This window comes from Pelobates fuscus, chromosome 9 (assembly GCF_036172605.1).
Source record: "Pelobates fuscus isolate aPelFus1 chromosome 9, aPelFus1.pri, whole genome shotgun sequence".
Taxonomy (NCBI): domain Eukaryota; kingdom Metazoa; phylum Chordata; class Amphibia; order Anura; family Pelobatidae; genus Pelobates; species Pelobates fuscus.
Window position 1 is genome coordinate 25,772,762 of NC_086325.1, and position 25,630 is coordinate 25,798,391.

At 43.4% G+C, this 25,630-nt stretch overlaps 1 protein-coding gene, 1 long non-coding RNA gene and 1 pseudogene across 3 annotated transcripts in view; 1 reads left to right on the forward strand and 2 right to left on the reverse strand.

Annotated features, from left to right (window-relative positions):
- Positions 1–25,630, forward strand: part of LOC134572575 (uncharacterized) — a 398,726-nt gene that overhangs the window by 22,177 nt on the left and 350,919 nt on the right. The window lies entirely within an intron of this gene.
- On the reverse strand, positions 8,087–12,025 carry LOC134572947 (carbohydrate sulfotransferase 5-like; annotated as a pseudogene).
- Positions 13,204–25,630, reverse strand: part of LOC134573523 (carbohydrate sulfotransferase 6-like) — a 40,497-nt gene continuing 28,070 nt past the window's right edge. For both annotated transcript variants that reach the window (XM_063433299.1, XM_063433300.1), the window contains one exon: positions 13,204–15,723. In XM_063433299.1, coding sequence (XP_063289369.1) covers positions 14,520–15,650 — 1,131 coding nt within the window. In that variant the 5' untranslated portion in view covers positions 15,651–15,723 and the 3' untranslated portion in view covers positions 13,204–14,519. The remainder of the gene's footprint in view (positions 15,724–25,630) is intronic.

Sequence of the window (25,630 nt, forward strand, 5' to 3'; positions counted from 1 at the left end):
TTACAACAAAGGAAAATAAAAAACATCACATCACTGTAAACATAACTGTAAAAAAAAAAAAACGTACACACAATAACAAAGTTTGAACCTCTGTATCTGGTGTAGTCTGTATAAATATTCCTTCATAGCTTCCTTCCAAAACTCGATCAGAAGAGTTTTCAAAGACAAACCCGAAGTTATACAAATACAGAAAGAAAAGTCCTGCGCTCACTCCCATCACTCCTGGGCGGCAACAACGACTACAGTATATCAGCCCCAATATATAGTACCTGCGCTCTCCCCTTAATCCCTATGTATATTTAACCCCAGAAGGACACAGCTTCAGAAGCTTGTCTTACGCTTAATGACACAAGCAATTTTTGCATTTTCTTGCTGTATGCGTTCAACTGCAATTTGCATCTCTCTTTATTGCACCGACACATATTATATACTGTTTTTTAAAGGACAGAAAGGGCTTTAATTTAATGTAACACATATACATATATACATATATATAAATGCTTATTATTAAAAGAAATATGTTTTTTGTACAGTTTTTGCAATAATAATGTGTGCCTAATTAGTGCAGGTTAAAGAAAGTAATTAAAAATAAATTCATTTAGTTGTTCTGATTTACAGAATATATAATGTGTCTGGGATTTTAAGGTTTTTTTTGGTAGTTACAGGTCACAAAGCACAAGGAGTAATATGAACTTTTAATGTGGAGCGATTTTAGAATTTGGTATGTTTGTCTTGTAAGCTTAATAGCCATAAAAGAAAACAAAATTGCCACACAAAAGTATATATTTATATACAGTAGACCTCACAGGCTATTGTCCTAAGGTTGTTTTGACACTTTCTACGTAGCCATTTTACCGCCAATCTCTGCTAAATATTGGAGTAAAATTTAGTTTTTGGGGGTTTTTGGCGCACAAACTTATAACAAAGAACTTCTCATGTGTATTTTGTAAAGTTGGTGTGTGCTATTTCTGTACAAAGTTTTATTTTGTGTTCAGTTACTTCTGATGAGTACAACGATACCCCCCATTGTATGTCTTTGGCACTATTTCGTGAAGCTACAGTGCCATATAGGAGACCTGTCCGTTTCAACATTTACAGTAGAATTTTGAGAGGCGGATTCCACAAAAACCACAAAGGCCTACCATTTGTAAAAGTAGACACTCCAGGGTATCTCATATGGTGCATATTGTGCTTTAACATGCCCCCATTTTTTCACCAATATATGCCAAAGTATGTGGTAAAAAATTATTTGGGCATTTTGTACATTTCAAATGTGCCACTAAGTTCAACCCCCCCAAATTATGCTCAGCTAAGTCTTCTGAGTAAAACAATATGCCCAATGTATGACCTAGACACTATTTTGTGAAGTTACAGTGCTGTAAAAGAGACGTGACAAGTTAAGTTTTTTAAGTGTGAATTTTCATGGAGGGTTTTGATGTGTCCGTGTTCCACTTTGGAGCACTTGAGCAGGCTACATATTACAACTACACTATAAAGGCATACCATTTCTTAAAGAAGACATACCAGGGTATTTCAAAAGGCATATTTTGAACCTTAGCGTGGGATAATTTTTCCGCTAGCTTGTACCTAGTGTAGTGGTAATAAGCATTTCTTCTGCCTTTTTGACACACAAAGTGAGTTTGCACAGTATATTTAGCAAATCGTATGTGTGCTACGACTGTATAATACGTCATATGTTGCTAAGCTATGTCGGCTGAGTACAGCAATACCCCTGTATGTACCTTTGCCTGGTATATGTGTCTACACCCTATAAGGGATCACACTTGCTTGCACTGTATCATCTGTTTGTAAATACTTCTCAACACTTGAGGGGTTTTGTACATATGTATGCGCACCAGCACTTTTCTGTTTTGTGATTGTTTCTGTACCTTATTACCTGGGTAAATTGTGGGTGCTGCAAACCTATTTATATTTTATCTTAATTTTTTGCGCCAACTTATCTAATGCACATTTTTTCTGTTAAAAGTCATTAGATTACAGTATAATACTGTGATCTGTATTTTGATCACTGTAGGCAGTGATCAACTGGCAGGGAAGGGGTTAATTTTTATTAAGACTGGGTAAAGGAGGGGTGATATTTTTTTTTTTTTTTTACTTAAACGTTACTAAAACATAATTTTTTTAAAAATTCTTTATTTTTGTCGTGCAAAGGATATAACACACGCATGGGCTACCCCAAAGGCAATCCACATGCTTTTGCATAACATTTTCAACAATCAGGGGTATGTTAGTACTTGCACTTTTTTATGGTTAGTCTGAAGCCCACGGAGCAACGCAGGGGGGGAGTGGGCCTTGACAGGGCCAGAAAGTTGGCAGGTGAGCTGAAGGTCAAGGGGTGGGCTTAGCCTGGTGTGGGGCGGAGTATGGTGAGTTAAATAGCAGCCATTTTAAGTTTAGGCCAGTTTAATTTGAGCTGCCCTTACCTGTGAGTTGTCCCTCCCTCCCTCCCTAGGTTTTGTGGTAGTTCCCGTTTGGTCACAGCGGTGGGAAATAGGGCTTGGGTAAACTGGTAATTTGTGGGTTAGGAAAGTGTTATGCCAAGGTCTAGGCTGGAGTAGGCCGGAGTTAAAGTGTTTGGTAGGTTCGAGCCCGTCGGTGGCGACGAACCTAGGGGTGTAGGGGTGTCTGGGTACACCCCTGCAGGTAAACAAATATTGGGGGCCTCTTTGGTAGGCCAGGTATTATTTGTTATGTATCAATTGTTATGTTTGTATTGTTTTGGTAGGGTCATTGTCAGGGGTATTTGGGGATAGAGCGGAACAAAGTTATTACTGTTGACAATGACCCTAAATTGTTAATTTAAATATTTTAATAATTAATAAAGCTGTGGACGTTATACTCCAACAGAATAAGCGGTGTCAGTGTTTTATTTATGTTATTAGCACATGCCGAATAACGTCTGTGCACATGTCATGCATTTGTACTAGTTTAGTCACGAGTTAGCTTTGGTAAATATAAACGAGGTCTGTGTAAGTCAGGCTAAATAGAGAGAGCAACACTATACATGGGACTGCATAGACATCTGCACTAATCAACATTGAGTAACATGCTGGCTAATTGGCATAAGTGTAGTAAACAAGCTAAACTGTGGGTCTAGGCAGGTAATATGAGGGTGTAGAATTGTAGAGAGAGATGCCCAAGTTTGCCTAATGGCTGTCTAAGCTTATAATCATAGAAAAGCAGTGCAATTAAAGGTTACTGGCATGTTACTCAGCACATCAGTCACTTAAGGAGGAGACCGTTGGATCCTGTGCGGCTCTTAGTGGTCAGTTCAGCCAGTGACCGCTCACCTCAATTGATCAGTCCAGTTTTGTTTCAGCCGATGCCCACGTTAGGTATGTTCTTGGTGCGGGCTGTTGATGTCTCGACATTGGGAGGCTCGATGGGGTTGTCAGTCCAGGTTCATGCGTGGAGTTGAGCTTGTGACAACCTGTTGATGGCTTGTGGTCTGGGAAGGCTCCGGTTCTGCCCCAGTGAGCTAGGTAAGTGGGTTCTGTAGGTCCGTCGTGTAGATTTTGGATGCCGCGCTGTGGCGTCCCGCTTGTGCCTTGGGAGTCGCCTTTGTGGGTGCTTGCGGCCTGTCGTCGTGTATTTGTAGCCCAAGTTGGTGTCTGTAGCGTTCGATAGCCTTGATACTGGGTGCTTCTTGGTGTGCGCCGGCCTTCCTTTCTGCGCCTGCTTTTTGGTGGTGGTAGGCCCTGTAACGGACCGTTTCGCTCAAAAGGGGATAAAAACCGTTTAGGCGATAATCCCCTTCCAGATAGACCAGCAGCTACTGCAATCACCAACCTCCCGAACTACAAACTGCACGTATTCACCAACTCCCGAACAAGAGACACATGAACTCTGGAAGCAGCCGAACAGGAAAAGCAATGCGAACAGCTTACACTCCTGGCAATCGGCATACTGTCAAATTCCCCCCAAGAATGAGACAACACTTCAGCTTCAGGGTTAAACAGCAACAACACTGATTTATTCACACACAGGCTTATAAGGGATTCTCCCATGCAAGGGAGGGATTTACAGTAATTACACAATACACCAATCACACATGAGTTACCTCCCACAATGCCTCACAATCCCTCCTCTCTGCCCTGGAGATAATTGGGGAAGGAATCTAATTATCTCCAAGGACAGAGGCAAAACTCCATTACCCACATGGCAGACAAAAGACAGTAAAATACATAAAATTACCTATTGATGCATTTAGTACACAAAACACATACATGCAATATATCCCCAGATAGCTTAGATCTGAGCGCACATTATTACCGAATGGCGCTCAGATCACATACATATAGTTCAACCGCCATGGAGCCAAAGTCTTTCACATAGTCTTTCGTTACACGAATAGGCTCCATGGCATGGCTATCTGGGATGAGGCTGTTCATACGGTCAAACTACCGAATGAACAGCCAGTCGGTTCCACTACCGAATGCCGAGGTAAGGAGGCTGGCGGCTCAGCGGTGTTCGCGCAATAAAGTGCCCGTTTTCAGTTCCATAGTTTGAGCGCTGAACACCGCTGGCCGTTCGGGAGTTAAAATGGCCGCTGCCACGTGTTCGGCAAACGAACAAAGGCCACCCAGCGTTCCTCAATTAAGCTGCGGTTAACCACAGCTTCTGGGCGGTTAATTGACGGCACACTCCAGCTCCTAGGTGGTCCCTCATACGGTAGTTTGTTCGGTAGCTGGAATCTACGAACAAGCCTTTCTGCAGGGAAAATAACCCTTTTTCAAGTCTGGTCCATAGTCTAAAGGAAGCAGGCGAGCAACCAGGCTTCTCCAGTTCATAGTGGCGAGGTTGGTTTCGCCACACTTCTCCCCTTTACCAATTAGACTAACAGGGTACCTGACCTCCTGCCGGTCAGGGCCCTGGTTAGTCCAGCAACCCACCCACAACACAGACACATCAGTACAGCCCACCCACAATAACTGGTTACTACACCTGGGTAGAGGAGAACTTTGTCCATGTCCAGGTGCCTTACCACAACTGTGTGGGGAACTGTTAGGCTGCCTTGGTGGGTTGCTGAGTGGGCAGAGATCAGCGGTACTCTGCCCTGATGCTAGTGCTACAGCGGAAGTAGCCTGGTTGGAGCCTGTCTCCCCTCTGGATACTGGCTGGGGGACAGGATCGACCATCCTTACTCCTTGTGCTGTAAGTGCAGAGACTCCAGTCCCATCTGCACTGTTGGGGGGCGTAACATCTCCCCTTGGTGGGCTAGGCTGCCGCTGGAGAGAGGTTGTAACAAGTTCCTCTCTCTGGACTGTAAACTGCCGCTGGGGAGAGGGGGTAGCAAGCTCCTCTCTCTGAAACTTGCTCTGCTGGTGGAGAGGGGAACCAGCTGTCTCCCCTTTCATTATTTTGTCCTGCTGCTGGGGTGCGAGACTGACGGTCTCTGCTCCCTTTAGGACACACTGCCGCTGGGGAGGAAGGACGGCACCTTCAGCTCCCTGAGGTACACACTGCCGCTGGGGAGGAAGGACGGCACCTTCAGCTCCCTGGGGTACACACTGCCGCTGGGGAGGAAGGACTGCACCTTCAGCTCCCTGGAGCCCACACTGCCGCTGGGGAGGAAGGACGGCACCTTCTGCTCCCTGGGGTACACACTGCCACTGGGGAGGAAGGACAGCACCTTCTGCTCCCTGGGACACACACTGCCGCTGGGGAAGAAGGACGACACCTTCAGCTCCCTGGGCTTCACACTGCCGCTGGGGAGGAAGGACAACACCTTCAGCTCCCTGGGGTACACATTGCCGCTGGGGAGGAAGGACGACACCTTCAGCTCCCTGGGATACACACTGCCACTGGGGAGGAAGGACGATACCTTCAGCTCCCTGGGCTACACACTGCCGCTGGGGAGTAAGGACAGCACCTTCTGCTACCTGGGACACACACTGCCGCTGGGGAGGAAGGACGGCACCTTCTGCTCCCTGGGACACACACTGCCGCTGGGGAGGAAGGACGACACCTTCAGCTCCCTGGGGTACACACTGCCCCTGGGGAGGAAGGACTGCACCTTCAGCTCCCTGGGATACAATATGCCGCTGGGAGGAAGGACTGCACCTTCAGCTCCCTGGGACTTACTCTGCCGCTGGGGAGGAAGGACGGCACCTTCTGCTCCCTAGGATACACACTGTCTCTGGGGAGGAAGGACGATACCTTCTGCTCCCTGGGACACACACTGCTGCTGGGGAGGAAGGACAGCACCTTCAGCTCCCTGGGACTTACTCTGCCGCTGGGGAGGAAGGACGACACCTTCTGCTCCCTGGGGTACCCCTTTGAGTCCCCGTAACGCACTCTGCCACCGGATAGGGCGACCGATATCTTTGGCTGGATCTGCCATGAACCGCAGGTACTTGTCTACATGGCTCCTTACGAACTGCACGAATTTCTCAGAGGGGACAAATGTAACGAGAGCCATCCGCGAGGCATACTCTTTGTCAAACGCCTCCTGAGTGTAGCTGGGTGCCATGCTTGCTTTGCTGAAGTTGGTTCCTTAGTAGATAGGGTCGCTGTACGGGTACTAGCGTTGCCCTCAATTTGTAATCCAAGGAATGGTGTTGCCTTGTAGCTGTCCTTCTGGGCTGTGGAAATGATCCCGCCGCTTGCCACCAATTGTAACGGACCGTTGCGCCCCCAAGAGGATAAAAAACGTTTAGGCGATAATCCCCTTCCAGATAGACCAGCAGCTACTGCAATCACCAACCTCCCGAACTCCAAACTGCACGTATTCACCAACTCTCGAACAGCAGACACACGAACCCTGGAAGCAGCCGAACAGGAAAAGCAATACGAACAGCTTACACTCCTGGCAATCGGCATACTGTCAAATTCCCCCCAAGAATGAGACAACACTTCAGCTTCAGGGTTAAACAGCAACAACACTGATTTATTCACACACAGGCTTATAAGGGATTCTCCCATGCAAGGGAGGGATTTACAGTAATTACACAATACACCAATCACACATGAGTTACCTCCCACAATGCCTCACAATCCCTCCTCTCTGCCCTGGAGATAATTGGGGAAGGAATCTAATTATCTCCAAGGACAGAGGCAAAACTCCATTACCCACATGGCAGACAAAAGACAGTAAAAGACATAAAATTACCTATTGATGCATTTAGTACACAAAACACATACATGCAATATATCCCCAGATAGCTTAGATCTGAGCGCACATTATTACCGAATGGCGCTCAGATCACATACATATAGTTCAATCGCCATGGAGCCAAAGTCTTTCACATAGTCTTTCGTTACACGAATAGGCTCCATGGCATGGCTATCTGGGGTGAGGCTGTTCATACGGTCAAACTACCGAATGAACAGGCAGTCGGTTCCACTACCGAATGCTGAGGTAAGGAGGCTGGCGGCTCAGCGGTGCTCGCGCAATAAAGTGTCCATTTTCAGTTCTTAAGTTGGAGCGCTGAACACCGCTGGCCGTTCGGGAGTTAAAATGGCCGCTGCCATGTGTTCGGCAAACGAACAAAGGCCACCAAGCGTTCCTCAATTAAGCTGCGGTTAACCGCAGCTTCTGGGCGGTTAATTGACGGCACACTCCAGCTCCTAGGTGGTCCCTCATACGGTATTTTGTTCGGTAGCTGGAATCTACCGAACACCCCGGCTGAAAGGCACAAACAAGCCTTTCTGCAGGGAAAATAAACCTTTTTCAAGTCTGGTCCATAGTCTAAAGGAAGCAGGCGAGCAACCAGGCTTCTCCAGTTCATAGTGCCGAGGTTGGTTTCACCACAGGCCCCTTCTCTGATTGGGCCTGAACCTTCCTGTCGCTCAGCGGTAGACTGACCACGGGAATGAAAGTAAGCTTCTGCAGCTTCCGCCAGAGGCGCTGAAAGGTCTTGTCAAGCCTCTCTAGGATGTCTGCGGTGTGATCATCTGACCGCCCCGGCTCTGGGCCTTCGAAATAGGTTGCTAGAAAAGTATTCACTGAAGAACTTAATAGGTTATTTTTTACAGTTGCAGGAGAGGAGTCATGGGAGGGATGAAAACCCGCTAACAGTTTAAATGATATGCTTATAGTGGGGCTTCTTTGCCATTAGGGATTCACAGTCTTAAAGGAACACTCCAAACCCTGAAAGAGTTGTGCTGAAGGGCTTCTGGGAATAACAGAGTGTCCTCTTTGACTTTGATAAAAGTGTCGATTGAGTGTTGCAGAAATTTGTATTTTTCTAAGGCCCTTTGATTGCACCCTCCTGACTGTCATTGATTTTTGCTGTCGCTCAAAGTCAATGTGAGGATTTTTGTAGCAGCATCGGTTTCAACGTTTCTCTACAGAAGCAATGCAGGAGCAGGAGATTGCCACACACAGGTTTTTCCTACCAATACTTCCCAGAGGCGGAGTGGAGCTTCGACAAGGAGCCCTCTTGACATTGGGTTTGACGTAAGTAACCTAATTTTTTAGGGCACTGGGGCCTGGGGCATGAATCTAAATGGAGTTTTAAACACACACTAATAAAAGTATCTACTAGTAACACTGGACTATTCCTGTAAGACAAATTGTTTGTTATATGCAAACCAGTACCTTACTGATGGAAATAGAGTTATGTTTACCATTAACTTTTTATTTGTTGTATTAATTCCACTCCCACCCAATTGACTTTTTAAGATCAGATTCTGACTCTACAGGTTGGTACCCAAACAGCTCCATTGCCTCTCTGCAAACTTCCTGTATTTGCTTTATGATCTTGAAGTTCAATTTCCTCTTCCAATTCTGAGTGACTTTTATGGATTATCTGGAATATGACATGAACTCACCAGGCTCCAAAGAACTATCTTTGTGAGTTACATTATACACCCAATGTTTAAGCTCCGGTGTCATACCCAAGCCACTAAAAGAATACAATTTATTGACATTAGACAAGGGATCCAATGCCAAATCTTCATGGCGAACTAACATGTAATTCTCTGGACAAAAATATTTGGCACCTCTGCTCACTTTATGCATGGCAACCTGTGATTTGCAGATCTTGCCCATGACTTCCGTAATGTTTGTTTTTTTGTTGTTTTGTTTTGCATTACCTAAGGCATCTTTACACACAATCTTGTCATCAATAGAAAGGTCTAAGTATTTTCTCGATGAAGAAACAGCTCGTGGATCTGTGTGTGCTCTGTGTGAGTGTGCTCTGTGTGAAGAGGCTACCTCACAAATGGTTAGATACACTCTCAATGACAGACACAAACTCTCAATGATTTGAAACCCACTGACAGACAGACACACACACACACTGACACACACACACACACAAACACTGACAGACACACACACACTGACAGACATATTCACTGGCAGTCACACAATATTACTGACAGACACACACACTCACTGATTTGACGCAAACTGACATATACTCCTAATGAAAGTGGGCGTGTGTCTGTCAGGGTGTGTCAAATCAGTGTTGTGTGTCTCTCAGTGAGAGTGTGTGATTGTCAGTGAGTGCATGTCTGATTCTAAAAATTGGTGGTGATTATAGATGGAGATATTAAGTCGTTGCTACAGAAACATGCATGTCTGGACTTGACATTTGCAAAGGGGAGGGGTTACTAATATGACCTGGGAGACGCCAAAAAAATTCTGCACCCACGCTTCTGTGACTCTGGGATCGGCTCTGCCCACACCTATACGATACACACTGTCACACTACACCTATACAATACACACTGTCACCCCACATCTATATTGTGATGAAAGCAACTTCGCCACTGCTTTTTGGAGGGGACTGTTTGCCAGCCTCCTACCCTGGGACTATGGGATAACCCATGTTCAAAAGTACTGTTTCTGCCCCATGGACTTTTAACTGGAACAGATTCAAACATGTGGCGGCGGCCATCTTAAATTGTCCAGCAGTGTTTTGTCATTAAATGTATGGAACTGTTTTGGGCATGGGACCATGTGCACGGTGGGGCAAAAATAAGACTTCCAGGAAATTCTTGAACCCCTGAACCGATTTGGGTGATTTTTGGATATGTTGTTCACACAGATCGGGGCTATCAGGGGATGTGATATGTGGGGATATGAAAATGTATGTTTTTTCTGCTTAGAGTTAATTGAGTTAGTCCATCGCCTTTGTTAATTATATCACAGGCAGAGGGGAGGGATTGTGTACACTGTATGGGAGTGACTGAATTTAAAACTATATTTTTATTGGCTTGTTGTTCCTGTGTTCCTGTGCCCCACAAGGTCCACCTGGGTGGTAACCTTGTGGGGAAAACTGTATAAAAGACCAAGCTGTTCAATAAACCCTCAGATCTGCTTAGTTCCTGTTTTACCCTCAACATAGAGCCCCGTCTCATGTGTGGGGGGAAAGGCTGCATCTACCCTGGGGATTGCTATATCACTATACTCCCCAGGGATTATAATCACTAAGCTCTTTTAAGAGCTTGTTTCTGATACTCTTTCTTGGAGGAGAGGTTCACCCACTGGAACCTGGAGCCTTGTCATAGGTCCAGGGTGGGTAGAGGATGGCGAGTTCCCAGCCAAGCTGTGACGCTGGATGTGGGAACTGCGGTGCTGATGGTGTCTGGTGGAGTGCTTATAGTCCTCGGTGAGCACTAGGAGCATCCGTCGGCAGAGGTACCCAACTGGGGTACAGGAAGCTCTGTTAGATATACAATACACACTGTCACACTACACACATGCAGTCTTTCCAACTACTGCCCGTTCAGCTGGTGCGACTGCACGGGGGCTTACACACTGAAGGGGCCCATCAGGTGTCTCATGCACTTAGGGCCACCTGATGGCAAAGTGCATTCAGTGGCATGGTCGTACGCTGCGACTCTCTAAGAGTGCAACCGGGCTCCTGTAATCTTGGCAGCCTGTGAGGAAGTGACAGTCGGTCACTTACTCCGAGATAACACTGAGCCACGTGGGAGGAAAAGGCAGAGAGGGGGGGATGAGGAGTGGGAGTGCCTCTGACTCCCAATAGCCTAAGCCAGCTGACTGGACCCCAGGGAAGTCACCCACCTGCACCCAAAGGATAGGAAACAGGAGGGTGGCTTAAAATATCTGTGGCTTTAGCTGTGTCTGTGTGTCTATCTGCGTGTCTGTATATCTATCTATGTGTCTGTATGTGTGTATCTGTGAGTCTGTATAGCTATCTGTATGTCTGTGTATCTGTCTGTGTGTGTATCTATTTGTGTTTATCTGTGTGTCAATGTGTACCCTGTGCATCTGTGTGTGTCAGTATCTGTATGTGTGTCAATGTTTGTATCTATATGATGTATCATTGTGTATCTGCGTGTCTTACTCTGCGTGTGCGTCAATGTGTGTGTCAGTGTGTGTCTCTATGTATCTGCATTTGCATTACTATGTCTGTGTATCTGCATGTGTGTCAGTCTGTGTATCTGGGTATCTGTTTTTGTGTTAATGTATGTGTCTATGTATTTGCAAGAGTGTCAGTGTGTGTATCTCTGTGTCTGTGTATCTGTATGTGTGTCAGCGTGTGTCTGTGTATCTGAATGTCCACACCTGTGTTTCTGTATGTGTGCCAGTGTATCTGCAAGTGTGTGTGTATATATATGTGTGTTTGTGAATCTGCATGTGTGTCTGTGTGTATATCTGTGTGTCTGTGTATCCACATGTGTGTCAGTGCGTGTCTGTGTGTATATGTATGTGTATCAGTGTGCGTGTGACAGTGTATATTTGTATACATTTCAGCATTCAATTCCCAACACTACACAAAAATACACCCCCGCATTCAAAGTCAAACACTATACACAAGTCAACTACTACTTTCAAATGAACAGTACATTAAAAACACACAATACATCACTACACAAAAATACATCACTACATTTACACACACATACTCCATACAATAACATGCTTACATTCAAGCATACAAACACTGAGTAGTGCTAAATACAACCTCCAGCTGGCAAAATATTGTGGGAGTTGTACAACAGACAGGGATCTACCTTTTTCTCTATAATTGCGAAAACATGTTTTCACCAGAGCTTCCTCTACTTTAGTTCCACTACAGATCATATCATGAGATAAAGTTTCATTCTATATCATGTTTACAACACCATTCTTGTTATAATTAAAAAAACAAACATGGTGATTTGCGCACACAGAGATATTTGGTTTACCTTTCACATGATAGTTCTTTGGTAACCAGTAAAAATTAGATTTTCTCTCCTACATTAAATAAATATTGAAAAACACATAGTGTAATCTATATAGATATCATGTATCATGTTTTAAGTGTAAATAGTGGCATTACACTTGGGTTATTTTTGGCAGTACTAGACTTATATCGTGTTAGCGCCACTTCTTCCTTCAGTCTGTCACTATGCCATTCTTGTTATACCTGTTATTACTGACTCTTTCTTCACTTGAAAAATGACGTGTTGATAAGATGCATAGATAAATATGATACAGACTGATCCAAAGTAAAAAAAAAAAACAAAAAAAAAAAAAAAACAACCTTTCAGACAACTCTTTCGTCTTAGACTATACACTCGTTTTGAAATATGGCTTGTACATTTTAAGATAAATTCAATGTATCCTATTTAACATACTTCCACACTGTTAGGCACTGGATTATTTTACAAACTGTAAATTGTCAAAGTGAATTTGAAATAGACAAACTGAATTTTTTTTTACATCAGATATATTTTTAATCCATCAATTTTGTCTTAAAATTTCGAACTCACTTTGAATTCCCGAAACTTCCCACTTTACTGAAAAACCCGTTTACTGATTGCTTTTAATTTTAACACATTTTAAGTCCATCACTTGTAAGTATTTTTTTTCCTGAGAAGCAAAAAAAAAAAAAACACACAATTTGCCAAAGTATACACCACATTGGAACTACTAATACACAGGTAGCAGTTTATTCTTCATATTTGTTTCATTTCTTTGAGACATTGTATATCAATTGATATATTATAAATACATTACAAGTTGATTGATATTTAAAGTGATAGGCCGGTAGGCGGAGCCGTAGTTTTGGGAGGGATTACCCAGGCCTATAAAATCCCCCTACTCTGGGCTGAGAACGACTGGTTCAGCCCTCACACCGCTCCCTTTATTAAGCTATTCAATTGGTTGGCCCTCTTTTACAGGCCTACTTGAACATCGGTTTCGGTACACCAAAACTGACTTGAACACCACTACTAACTTGAATTATTGTCCCTGACCACAACTAATCAACAAAGTTAGCAGTTTATTTGACAAATTTTTTCATTTTTTTTTCAAGACCTTGTATATCAGTTTACGTATTATAAATACATTACAAGTTGATTGCTTTTTAACGTGACATGCTGATGAATAAATAGTTTATTGAACAGTATAGTAAAACAATTAACACTTCCTCTTTTAACCCTGCCTCAAACGCATTCAGTCATACAAACAACACACTTGCAATGTGAAAACAAGGGCTATCAAGAGCATACTCATGTGATGAGTTTATCTGATTCAGACATTACATCAGATATTTGCTTATAAAACAAAGTTACACCTTCTTGTACCTATCAGGCAGTGGAGTTTTGAAGTTTACAGCCACACAGATTTCTATTTAGTTGGGACAACCCACTTCTTTCTTCTGTTCTTAATCAGAGATACATAGGCCAAGATTTATACTAAAAATTGTTCCAGTTTTGCTGGCCAACATCTCCTTGAATTAACTGCCAGCCTATAGTAACCAGATAATATTGGGGATTCTAGTCCGACTACACAACTAGGTTTGAGCTAAGCTTCAACCTAAATTCCCGATAATTCACATTTTAGTAACTAACCCTATAGATGTTCAGATATCATTAGTGAAACAAAGGGAACATGGACACTATAATTTCAACAAAGGAAAATAAAAAAAAATCACATAATAAATATTGTAAACATCATGTAATAAAAAACCAAACACGTACACACAATAACTAAGTTTGAACCTCTGTATCTGGTGTGGCCTGTATAAATATTCCTTCATAGCTTCCTTCCAAAACTCGATCAGAAGAGTTTTCAAAGACAAACACGAAGTTATAGTCTGTCAGTGCACCTACCCTTTATTGAAGGCGCTATAGATATGTAACTATGCGTAATAAAGGTTCTGTAGGCTTGTATGCAAGGCTGGTATTTTTCTAAGGCTCTTTGATTGCACCCTACTGACTGTCATTGATTTTTGCTGTCGCTCAAAGTCAATGTAAGGACTTTTGTAGCAGCATCGGTTTCAATGTTTCTCTACAGAAGCAATGCAGGAGCAGGCGATTGCCACACAAAGGTTTTGCCTACCAATGCTTCCCAGAGGCGCAGTGGAGCTTCGGCAAGGAGCCCTCTTGACATTGGGTTTGATGTAAGTAACCTAATTTATTACGGTACTAAGGGCTGCTGCATGAATCTAAATGGAGTTTTAAACACACAAATATAGGTATCTATTTATAATACTGGAGTATTCCTTTTATACTAAATGTTTGTTATAGGCAAACTAGTACTTACTGATGGAAAGAGAGTTACGTTTACCATTAACTCTTTATTTGTTGTATTAATTCCACTCCCACCCAATTGACTTTCTAAGATCAGATTCTGACTCTAAAGGTTGGTACTCAAACAGCTCCATTGCCTCTCTGCAAACTTCCTGGATTTCCTTTATGATTTTGAAGTTCAATTTCCTCTTCCAATTCTGAGTGACTTTTAAGGATTGTCTGGAATATGACATGAGCCCATCAGGCTCCGAGGAACTATCTTTGTGAGTTACATTATACACCCAATGTTTAAGCTCTGGTATCATACCCAAGCCACTAAAAGAATACAATTTATTGACGTTAGACAAGGGATCCAATGCCAAATCTTCATGGCGAACTAACATGTAATTCTCTGGTAGGAAATATTTGACATCTCTGCCCACTTTATGTATGGCAACCTGTGATTTGCAGATCGTGCCCATGATTTCAGTAATATTTGGTGTTTTGTTATTTTGTTTTCCATTACTTAAGGCATCTCTACACACAATCTTGTCATCAATAGAAAGGTCGAAGTATTTTCTCGATGAAGAAACAGCTCGTGGATCTCGAACTAGGTGGATTATTCTCAGGTCAAGCTTAGGGTCTTGGAGGAGTGGGATGAGAACTTTAAGGTCAAATATGCGAACTGTTTTCATTGCTATATGGCTATGGTTCCTACAAGTCTCTTCAATGGTTACCAGGGATTTTCCTCCACATGTGTTAAAACAATGAAGACGGTTGTAACTGGCTGATGTATTAGAGGACTGGCAGGTTGGATGCATACAGAGAGCTCGACTCTCATAAAAGAACATGAACTCAGAAAGTTGCTTTCCTCCTTGTTGAAGGTAGGAATAAAGAGGAGAAACATCACACTTGAATAAGGAATGTATAAGGTCTCTGACAGGGTAATGGAGAAGCTCAGCACTCTCATACAATAGTTTCATCCAGACGGGGTGTCCTGGCTCAAAGGTGTAGAATACCTCCGGGTGATTGTTGAAGATGCTTCCAAGGAATGAAGAACCAGAGCGCCAAGAGGAGATGATGAGTATGTGGACCTGCTTCCCCGCAGAGGAATCCGTTGTAGGTTTAGAGGAGGAGGGTATCAAGAGGACAAAACAAATTATAGAAAAGTTTATGACAGCAAATAACAGGTAAAATGTGCGTGATCTCATGACAAAAACACCCCTATGGAAAGAAACTGTGTGCGATAGGTGGGAGATTTGCGATTTGGAGAGATGGGTCCACCTGCAGAAAAATGCAAAAGGAAAAACAAAACATGTAAAAAATTTGAATATTTTACAGATAAATATTTGTTGGCATTGTATTTACTGAAAAAATTGTACATTAATCACATTAGTCTCTTGAGTCGTGTAAAAAAGGAAAAGGGAAATTCCTAATCAGTTCCTAAACTAGACAAATCAACAATGGCCACTGTGCAATCGGTCAGTCAAAAATAGATGTGCGCAGGGCGGAAAAATTTGGTTTGGTCAAGCCATTTTTTTCAAAAATTAAATATAGTTCAGGACCTTGTTGAGATATTGTCCATAAAAAATATTTGGTAAAACTATTTGGACGCACCGAAAAAGGGCATGAAAATGGGCCAATACGTGTGCTGCAAAATATATACATATTATAAATATAATATAATAGTAATGTATATTTGGCAGTGCAATGATAGGCACGTTTTCCTGCCATTTGGTTCACAGACCAAGTGAGATTAAAGTAACCAATAGCGGAGAAAGTATAAATCTATATTTAACTTGCATATATTTATCAAATGTATAATATACAAATCTAGATCTTTTTTCTACTGCTCCTTCTTTTTTGGTTACTTCTCGCTTGATTTGTGTATAAAAGTAATATTAATTTAGTTGCTAATCCCTAACCATCAATTATCTTTTTTTCCCCCCCCATCACTCATCTCTTTTTGTAGCCCAGTGGGCTGAACTTTGAATCCTGAATCAAACCAATACGCTCGTCTAGTGCTCTAATTGTTTGCTCAGTTGATCTGCACGGTGCTTCGAAGACATATTACTCGGCTGAATCGAAATTGCAATTCGGCATAAATCGACTGATTCTTGGTTTTGAGACTTGAACCCAAATTTTGTCTTTTTATTTTTTGTAGAGGATTTTATACACAGACACTTTATTTAACCATAGTCATTTGTGGTAACCTATATTTTTTTCACTAGGGTGATTAGCCATCAAGGATAAAACCTCTACTTTATTGCTTGTAGTGGAGCCCTAGTCTTAGCAGGGACTTTCTCTCCGCTGGATCACCCAAGAGTAAAATCAGGAACAAGAAAACACCAAGTAGATATCCCATCTCCTCCCCAGCAACTGGACGACACACAATTCTGGGAGTACAACTGGTTTTATACATTGCCTTTAGCATGGGGTTTCTTAGTCACAATTACACAGCTTTTCTTCCAAAGAACATCTGTGCCTGAGAGATAACTGCGTGAGAAAAAACTATAACTCAATTATCTCTCAGGTACAGAAAAATCTACAATATTTAAAAACATCCAAACATACATTGTAATAACTTCAGAACCCCACGAAAGTCACATCACTGAATAGCTTGGCTCTCAGCACACACTTTGCCACTTTGTTGATTTTTTTTTTAATAACATTATCTATAATACTTAGATCAATACTTACCTTGACCCTTGCACTTGCACTAACCCTAACCTTAAAGGGACATTCCACTCCCAAATAAAAAAAATTATTATAATAAAAAGCACTGTGTAGTAGATTTTCACCAACAAAACATGCCTTTAATTATGCATTTTTCATTGCGGTATACCTAAAACCAGCTTGCAAAAGCTGCATATCTCTTGCTGAAGTGCTTTAGTGGTCTCTGGAGTATCCCTTTAACTTTAACCCTTATACGTGGGCAACTAGAAACCACGGGGCCCCGGTGCGAAAATTGCCCTGGGGCCCCCCATACGCCTACCCCCCATGCGTCCCACCCCCCACACTTCCCCGCCCCCACCACACATGCAGACACACACACAGACACACGCATACAGGCACACATACATGTAGACACAAACACATACATACAAACACACATACACACACACACATACATACAGACACACATACACACAGACACACAAAAAACACATACAGATGCACATACACATATACCTATTGTTCCTGTAAGTTTATTTGTAATTGTCCTATTTATAGTTAAATCCCCTTCTTAATATTGTAAAGCGCTACGGAATCTGTTGGTGCTATATAAATTGCAATAATAATAATAATAATACACACACACGCATACATGCACACAGAGACCCATACATACATACAGACATACATACATAAACACATACATACACACAGACATGTAGACACAAACACATACCTACAGACACACACACACACACACACACACATACTTACAAACACATACAGACACACACATACCCACATACACAAACACACAGAGACACACACACATACAGAGACATACATACAGTAACACACACACATGCAAAATGTTTGTCACCCTTCATTCTACCTTTTAGATGCAGGAGGGTAACTCTTCCTGGGGTCCAGTGGCTAAGGCTGATGGGAGTCAGAATTACCACTCTGATTCCCTCCTCCCATTCCTCCTCCCTCGCGTCTCCTGCTGGTTGCTGGGAGGAAGTGACCGGGGCAGTCACTTCCTCCCAGCTGATGTCATCACAGGGGGCCCGGTCACGTTGTTAAAGTGCCACAGCGCTGACCAGGCCCCCTGGATATTCATTGCCATCTGGTGGCCACAGCATGGGCCACCTGATGAGCCCCTTAACATGCAGCCCCGGCGGTTCTACTGTGCGGCCCGGGGCAGCAACACAGGGAGGCGGGCACCCGGTCGCAGGGGTCCACAGGGCGGCCGGGCCCCCTGGTGCTATGGGCAAACGCAAATATTACAAGTTTTAGAATGAAATTGATACCGGAGAAACTGACGGAAGCCAAGCACAGAGAGATGGACACAGGTTTCTTCAGGAAGGAAGAGATTCTTTATTGGATCACCGATCGGGACTCAGAGGGACTAGCGTCACCAAAATACAGCAAAGTCTGAGTACTGAATACATAGAGTACATTCCTTATATAGCACTGTAGCTCCTCCCACAATTAACTACACCCACACATACCCTTAACCTATTTAATAAATAGAGTCTAAACTCATCCATCCGGTCTAACCACGTGGCTCATCTGATACAAAGGAGAGGGACGCGTAATTCCAGTTCTTACATTCCTGCACCTGGTCAGTACAGTGATAACAGTATCTTAGCTACGTGTAATTAACTAACTGATACTACAAACACATATACATACATATGCCTTGTGGCAATCTTAGCCTGCTAAACTTGTATTTTACTGGAATTACATCACATTCCCCCCTTTGATGCCTCTGATATTTCACAATTACTTGAGGCATCACTTAACCTTGGTTTGCATATACCTCAGGTTACCATGAACCAGACCAGACTTATCTTATGATGTGAATCTTTTAACACTCATCTTCCTGCATTGGTTCTCCTTGATCTAGAGCCTTATACTTATATATCGCCATTATCTGTGCAGCAGCCTTCCTCTCTGCTATACTTCCTATCAGGCTTTGCACAGACCTAACTACTAAGGGTATAAGACACGGTAGGAGTAGACACAACAGTAAAATCAGTAGGACTCCACCTACCACTGCCTTAAGCCCTCCAAACCACTCATACCAGCTACCAAACCAACTACTTGGATTGTACCCTTTCCATACCTGAGTAGGCACATGCACTAGTTTAACCATATGGCTAGTAAGCTCAGCTATTGCTTGCCCTTCGTCATCTATTTGAAGACAGCAATTGCTCAGGTTAAACTTCCCACATACACCTCCCTCTACTGCCAAAAGGTAATCCAAGGCTAATCTATTTTGGTACACTGCTGTCCTCATCCTGGTATTATGCTTCGCTAGAAGATTGAGTGCTTGTGAGGTCTCATTAGTAATAATCTCAACCACCGCCTGTAATCTTATAATACGGTTGAGCATATAAATTGGGGTTCTATAACCAAAGGTACCATCTTCTGCCCACGTGGCTGGCCCATAATAATCTATGATACGCTGGGGAGGCCATTCATTATCTTCGCAGGTGCCTATCTCTAAGGGTCCCCTTTTCTTCCTATGATTCACATCATACACTTTAACACCTAAAGTCTCACCTGTTTCAATCGGTAACAAGAAGAAGGATGGTTTGAGCATACCCAACACACATGCCCCTTCCCAGTCCTGTGGCAACTCCGAATAGGCTTTCTTACCACAGATCCAGTACAAATTTGCTGGGGCTCTCCAGGTAGATGTGATGGATAAATCAAACCACACATCCTTTAAACTGGCATATCTAGCAAACGGGTTAGATGGTTCTGAGACATTTGAAGCCGACCACCAAGTTGTATTTTTAGTATCATCATCATAAGCTTTTTGCCCTAGACAAGTTAATTCTCCTACAGAAGTATTATACATTATTCCTTTCCTTTCTATGCAAACATAACCTATGATGGAGGTCTTTAATCTCCACTCAGATTTACCTCTAACACTCAAATGATAATCGGCTTGTGTAGATATTAGTTGGTCAACTGCCTCAGAACCGGACATTACCTCCTTTGCTTCCCAAGGCCATTGGTCTCCCATGTTAGTACCTCCACACACATAGCAGTTGGTAACATTAAGACTACCGGCAATACTTTCAGCTAGGTCAATGAACAGGTTTTTAGCGTTATGGGGGATCTTATTATCTATACTCATCTCTTCATAAAAGGAATGGTATACTTGATGAGTCTGGGAGGATACCGTATCAGTCTCTATTCCTATAAACAATAATGTCCCAGGATCTAAACCCGTCCCGTATATCTGAAACCCAAATAAATTTCCATACTTATCTAGGAACTTGTCGGGGTTATTAATAAGTATATGGACTGGGTTGCATTCCATAGACTTACAATAAGGGCTAGTCGGCAACTTAGTCACTATCATGTCTTTATCTACTGTCTGTCCCCAAGTCGCCCACCCCACACAAGACCAATATGGACAAAAGTTATAGTCTTTATTTGGGCATCTAGGACTCACATATTTATTTTTACTACTGGGACAAATATATTTATCATTAGACCCATACGTCCTCTCCCATCTAAGATCCCCACATACATTCCACGGTTTTCTACCACTTGATATCGCCTTACATGCATCAAATAGCAGAACACCCGAAGAATGTACGGATTCTAACACCGTCTTATTAATTAGGGTCCCCTGAGGATCTCTATTCCTGAGAGTCAACCAAATTGTACGAGGTTGATACTCTGGACTGAAGCACTTAGGTTCTCCTACTCCTAAATGGCACACACTATAGTCTATATTTAGGTATCTACATCTTGATACCTCTCCTTTACATTCGTATTGTGAATGCCAAATTAGGGTTTGGGAAATATGGTTACCTGTTCTCGTAGTCTTAATGCATACCTCACAGCTAGGAGTGTCGGTACCTCTACCTTCCTGAATATAAAAACACATATAAATAAACACAATCAAAAGCACATCTTTCGCCGTTATCCTCAGTCTTCGTCCGTGCGATGGAACCTCAGCTTCCAGGATGTGAGGGCTGCAGGGAATGGAGTTCTGCTCGTCTTCACAGGTGTCCCTTCGAGACTTTCCTGGCTTATACACTATGTGTTGGTAAGCGGACAGGCTTTATTATGGCCTTCTCACTCACACCTGTAACAATAAAATTTGTAATCCACAATAATTCCTCGTTACTCCGACTGAGTAGTGCGTTTCAACCGGATCTTGCAGGGATTCTCTGGATCTGCTGTAATTTGCCAAGAATCGACTGCTGCTGGTTTAACCCTGGAGTGATGTATCCACGGAGTTACTTCGGCTACTTTTATCGCTGTAGGGGTAGACAAAAGAACAACATAAGGACCTCTCCACTTGGGCCCTAACGGTACATTATTCCACTCTTTAATCCACACTTGGTCTCCTGGATGATAACTATGAACAGGGGGATAAATATTCACAGGTAATCTATCTTGTACCCATTTCTGTACCTCCTCCATAGTCTTACCCAACTCTACAACCTGCTGCCGGGTAATTCCTTCTCCCAACTGACTCAAGTCCCCCCTTAAGTTACCAAGTACGGGAGGTGGTCGCCCATACATGATTTCAAAAGGAGAGAGGCCCATCCTTCTGGTAGGGGTACTGCGGATTCGCAATAAAGCTATGGGTAAGAGAACGTTCCACTTAAGTTGGGTTTCCTGACACATTTTAGCCAACTGGTTCTTTATAGTTCTATTCATTCTCTCTACCTTACCAGAACTCTGGGGTCTATATGCAGTATGAAGCCTCCACTTTATACCAAGCATATGAGTCAGTTGTTGTAGGCACTGATGAACAAAAGCTGGACCATTGTCCGATCCTATAGAACAGGGTAGTCCATATCGGGGTATTATTTCTCGTAGCAGGAATCTTACAACTTCTCCTGCTTTCTCTGTACGAGTAGGACATGCTTCTACCCAGCCTGAATAGGTGCACACAATTACCAACAGGTAACGATGTCCACCCGATTTAGGCATTACTGTAAAGTCTATTTGTAGATCGGACATGGGGAGTCCCCCCATAAACTGGACTCCTGGTGGCTTTACTGGTCCTTGTCTTGCATTATTCTTAGCACACGTTACACATCTGCGTACAATGGCCTGAGTCAAGTTGGACAATCTTGGTATGTAGAAATGTTTCCTGAGAGATTCTTCAGTACTGTCTCTCCCAGAATGTGTCCCGTTGTGATAATTTTGGACAATTTCTACCGCTAGTGATGCTGGTATGACTATTCTTCCATCTTCTAGCTGATACCACTTGTTCTCCAAATACTTTCCCGGTTCAGTCTTTAACCACTCCTCTTCTTGAGCTGTATAAACTGGAGTCCATTGGGACAGTGGAGTTGGTATAAGAGCAGCTATATGCCCCACATACTCCTGTCTTCCTGATTCAGCAGCACGCTTAGCTGCACTATCTGCCATCCGATTTCCCTTGGTTACATCACCATCTCCTCTCAGATGCGCTCGACAATGTATGATACCGACTTCTTTCGGCTCCCACACTGCTTCCAATAGTTGTAGGATTTCAGCTGCGTACTTGATTTCTTTGCCTTCTGAATTCAGTAGTCCTCTTTCTTTATACAAAGCTCCGTGGGCATGAGTGGTTAAAAACGCATACTTAGAGTCCGTATAGATATTTACTCTTAAACCTTCAGCCAATTGTAACGCTCGTGTTAGTGCTATTAATTCTGCCTTTTGTGCTGATGTTCCTTTCGCCAGTGGCCGAGCTTCTATCACCTTGTCTATTGTTGTCACTGCATATCCTGCATAGCGGATCCCTTCTTTCACATAACTACTGCCGTCGGTGTAATATTGAACATCGGGGTTCTGGATGGGAAAATCACGAAGATCTGGTCTACTTGAAAATACTTCATCCATTACTTCCAAACAATCATGTTGACTTTCAGTAGGTTGCGGCAAAAGGGTAGCTGGATTTAAGGTGTTTACAGTCTCTAAATGCACTCTTGGGTTTTCACACAACATTGCTTGATACTTGGTCATACGGCTGTTACTAAACCAATGATTTCCTTTGTAATCCAACAACGTCTGTACTGCATGTGGGACTCGTACATAAAGTTCTTGACCCAGAGTGAGTTTATCGGCTTCAGCTACTAGCAGGGCGGCTGCAGCTACGGCTCTTAGACAAGGTGGAAGTCCGCTGGCCACTGCATCCAGTTGCTTAGACATGTAGGCAACAGGTCTTTGCCATGATCCCAAGTACTGTGTCAATACTCCCACAGCCATTCTTCTTTGCTCGTGTACATATAAGTAGAATGGTCGTGTGTGATCAGGTAGACCTAATGCTGGGGCACTCATCAAAGCCTTCTTCACATCTTCAAATGCCGTTTGCTGTTCTTGGGTCCATAAGAAGGGGTCGTGCTCTGTACCTTTGATGGCTGCGTACAGAGGTTTTGCCAGTATCGCATAGCTGGGAATCCATATCCTACAGAAGCCTGCTGCCCCCAAGAATTCTCGCACTTGTCTTCTATTCTTGGGTATTGGTATTTGGCAGACAGCTTCTTTTCTCTCTGGCCCCATAATCCTTTGACCTTCAGAGATATGGAATCCCAGATACTTGACAGTTGGCAAACACAACTGAGCCTTCTTCCTGGACACCTTGTATCCTGCCTTCCAGAGAATATGTAGTAGATCGTGCGTTGCTTGCTGACATTTTTCTTTTGTAACTGCTGCTATCAACAAGTCATCTACATATTGTAACAATACACATTCTCCTGGGATAGACTCGAAATCCAGTAGATCTTGACTTAGAGCTGAACCAAATAGGGTAGGTGAATTTTTAAACCCTTGGGGCAGTCTTGTCCAAGTCATTTGGCGTTTTGAGCCCGTTACAGCGTTCTCCCATTGGAAAGCGAAAATACATTGGCTTTCTGCGGCAATTCGGAGGCAAAAGAAGGCATCTTTGAGATCTAAGACTGTGAAGTAAGTAGCCCCGCCCGGAATTAAAGCAAGCAGGTTATATGGATTGGGTACAACTGGATGTATGCTAACAACCGCATCATTGACTGCTCTTAAGTCCTGTACAGGTCGATACTCATCTGTACCGGGCTTTTGAACAGGCAGCAATGGGGTGTTCCAGGGGGAAGTACAGAATTTTAGGATACCATACCGTATGAACTTATCCAGATAGGATTGGATGTTCTTCTTAGCCTTCTGCGGAATGTGATATTGTCTTAGGCTCACTGGATAAACCCCATGTTTCAGTTCAATTTTTATTGGTGGAATATTGCGGGCCAGTCCTGGTGGGTTGTTCTCTGCCCAAACTCCTGGTATGTTAAACAATGTCTCATCACTCCTAGGGTTTTGGCTAGTCAACACTGTATAAAGTCGCCACTCTTCTTCCTTTGGTACGGATAAAGTCATAATACCTGAAGGTCCATTAAACTTTAAGGATGTTGTTCCATTTGGTAGGAACGTAATCTGCGCTTGTAATTTTGATAGCATATCACGTCCCAGCAATTGGACTGGACATTCAGGCATATAAAGGAATTGGTGTTTTACTACGTGGCCTCCCAATGTACAGAGTCGACTTTTAAGAACCGGTTTTTCAGCACTTCTTCCAGTTGCTCCTATCACAGTAATAGTCCTTCCAGATGGAGGAGCAACTAGATTAGTCACCACTGAATGTTCAGCACCAGTGTCGATCATGAACGCACTCCTTTTCCCCCCTATTGATACATCGACCATAGGCTCCGCTCGACCAAGGGGGATGGAGCCCGGTCGGTATCAATAGTCCTCCATGACAGTGTCAGCCAATCCTACAAAGTCCCTACCTTCTCTATCGCGGGACCTTTGCGCTGCTGGAATATACCTGTCTTCCCTAACACTTCCTCTGTTCCCATTACTCCCTCTATAACCATTACTCCCTCCGGGGCCTCCTCTACCTCTCGCTCTACCTCTAAAGTTTCCGTAGCCTGCCCTGGGTTGGTCTCTCTCGTACTGCTCTCTTTGCGGACATTCGTTCCTCCAATGCCCTTCTTCCTTGCAATACGCGCATTGATCCCTACTCAAAGGCTCCCTACTCCATCTATTATTGCCTCTATCTGGGCCCCGTTTATCTACGCCTGCGATCGCTACCGCTAGCATATCAGCCTTTTTACGCATCTTGCGCTCTTCCTCTTTCTTACTTTCTGTATCCCTGTTCATATAGACCTTATTTGCTACCTCCATTAGTTGGGTGATGGACATACCTGCAAACCCTTCTAACTTTTGTAGCTTGCGCTTAATATCTCCGTATGCTTGGCTGACAAAGGCGGAGTTAACCATTCGGGAATTGTCTGCGTCTTCCGGATTAAAGGGGGTATACAAGCGGTATGCCTCCAATAATCGGTCATAAAAGACACTGGGCGCTTCATCGCTTTTCTGGATCACCTCAACTGTCTTCGACATGTTAATGGCTTTCTTTCCTCCGGCTTTCATGCCAGCAATTATAGCGTCTCTATAGGCTCTGAGTTGAACCATATCAGCACCATTTACGTTCCAATCGGGATCGGTGTTGGGATAG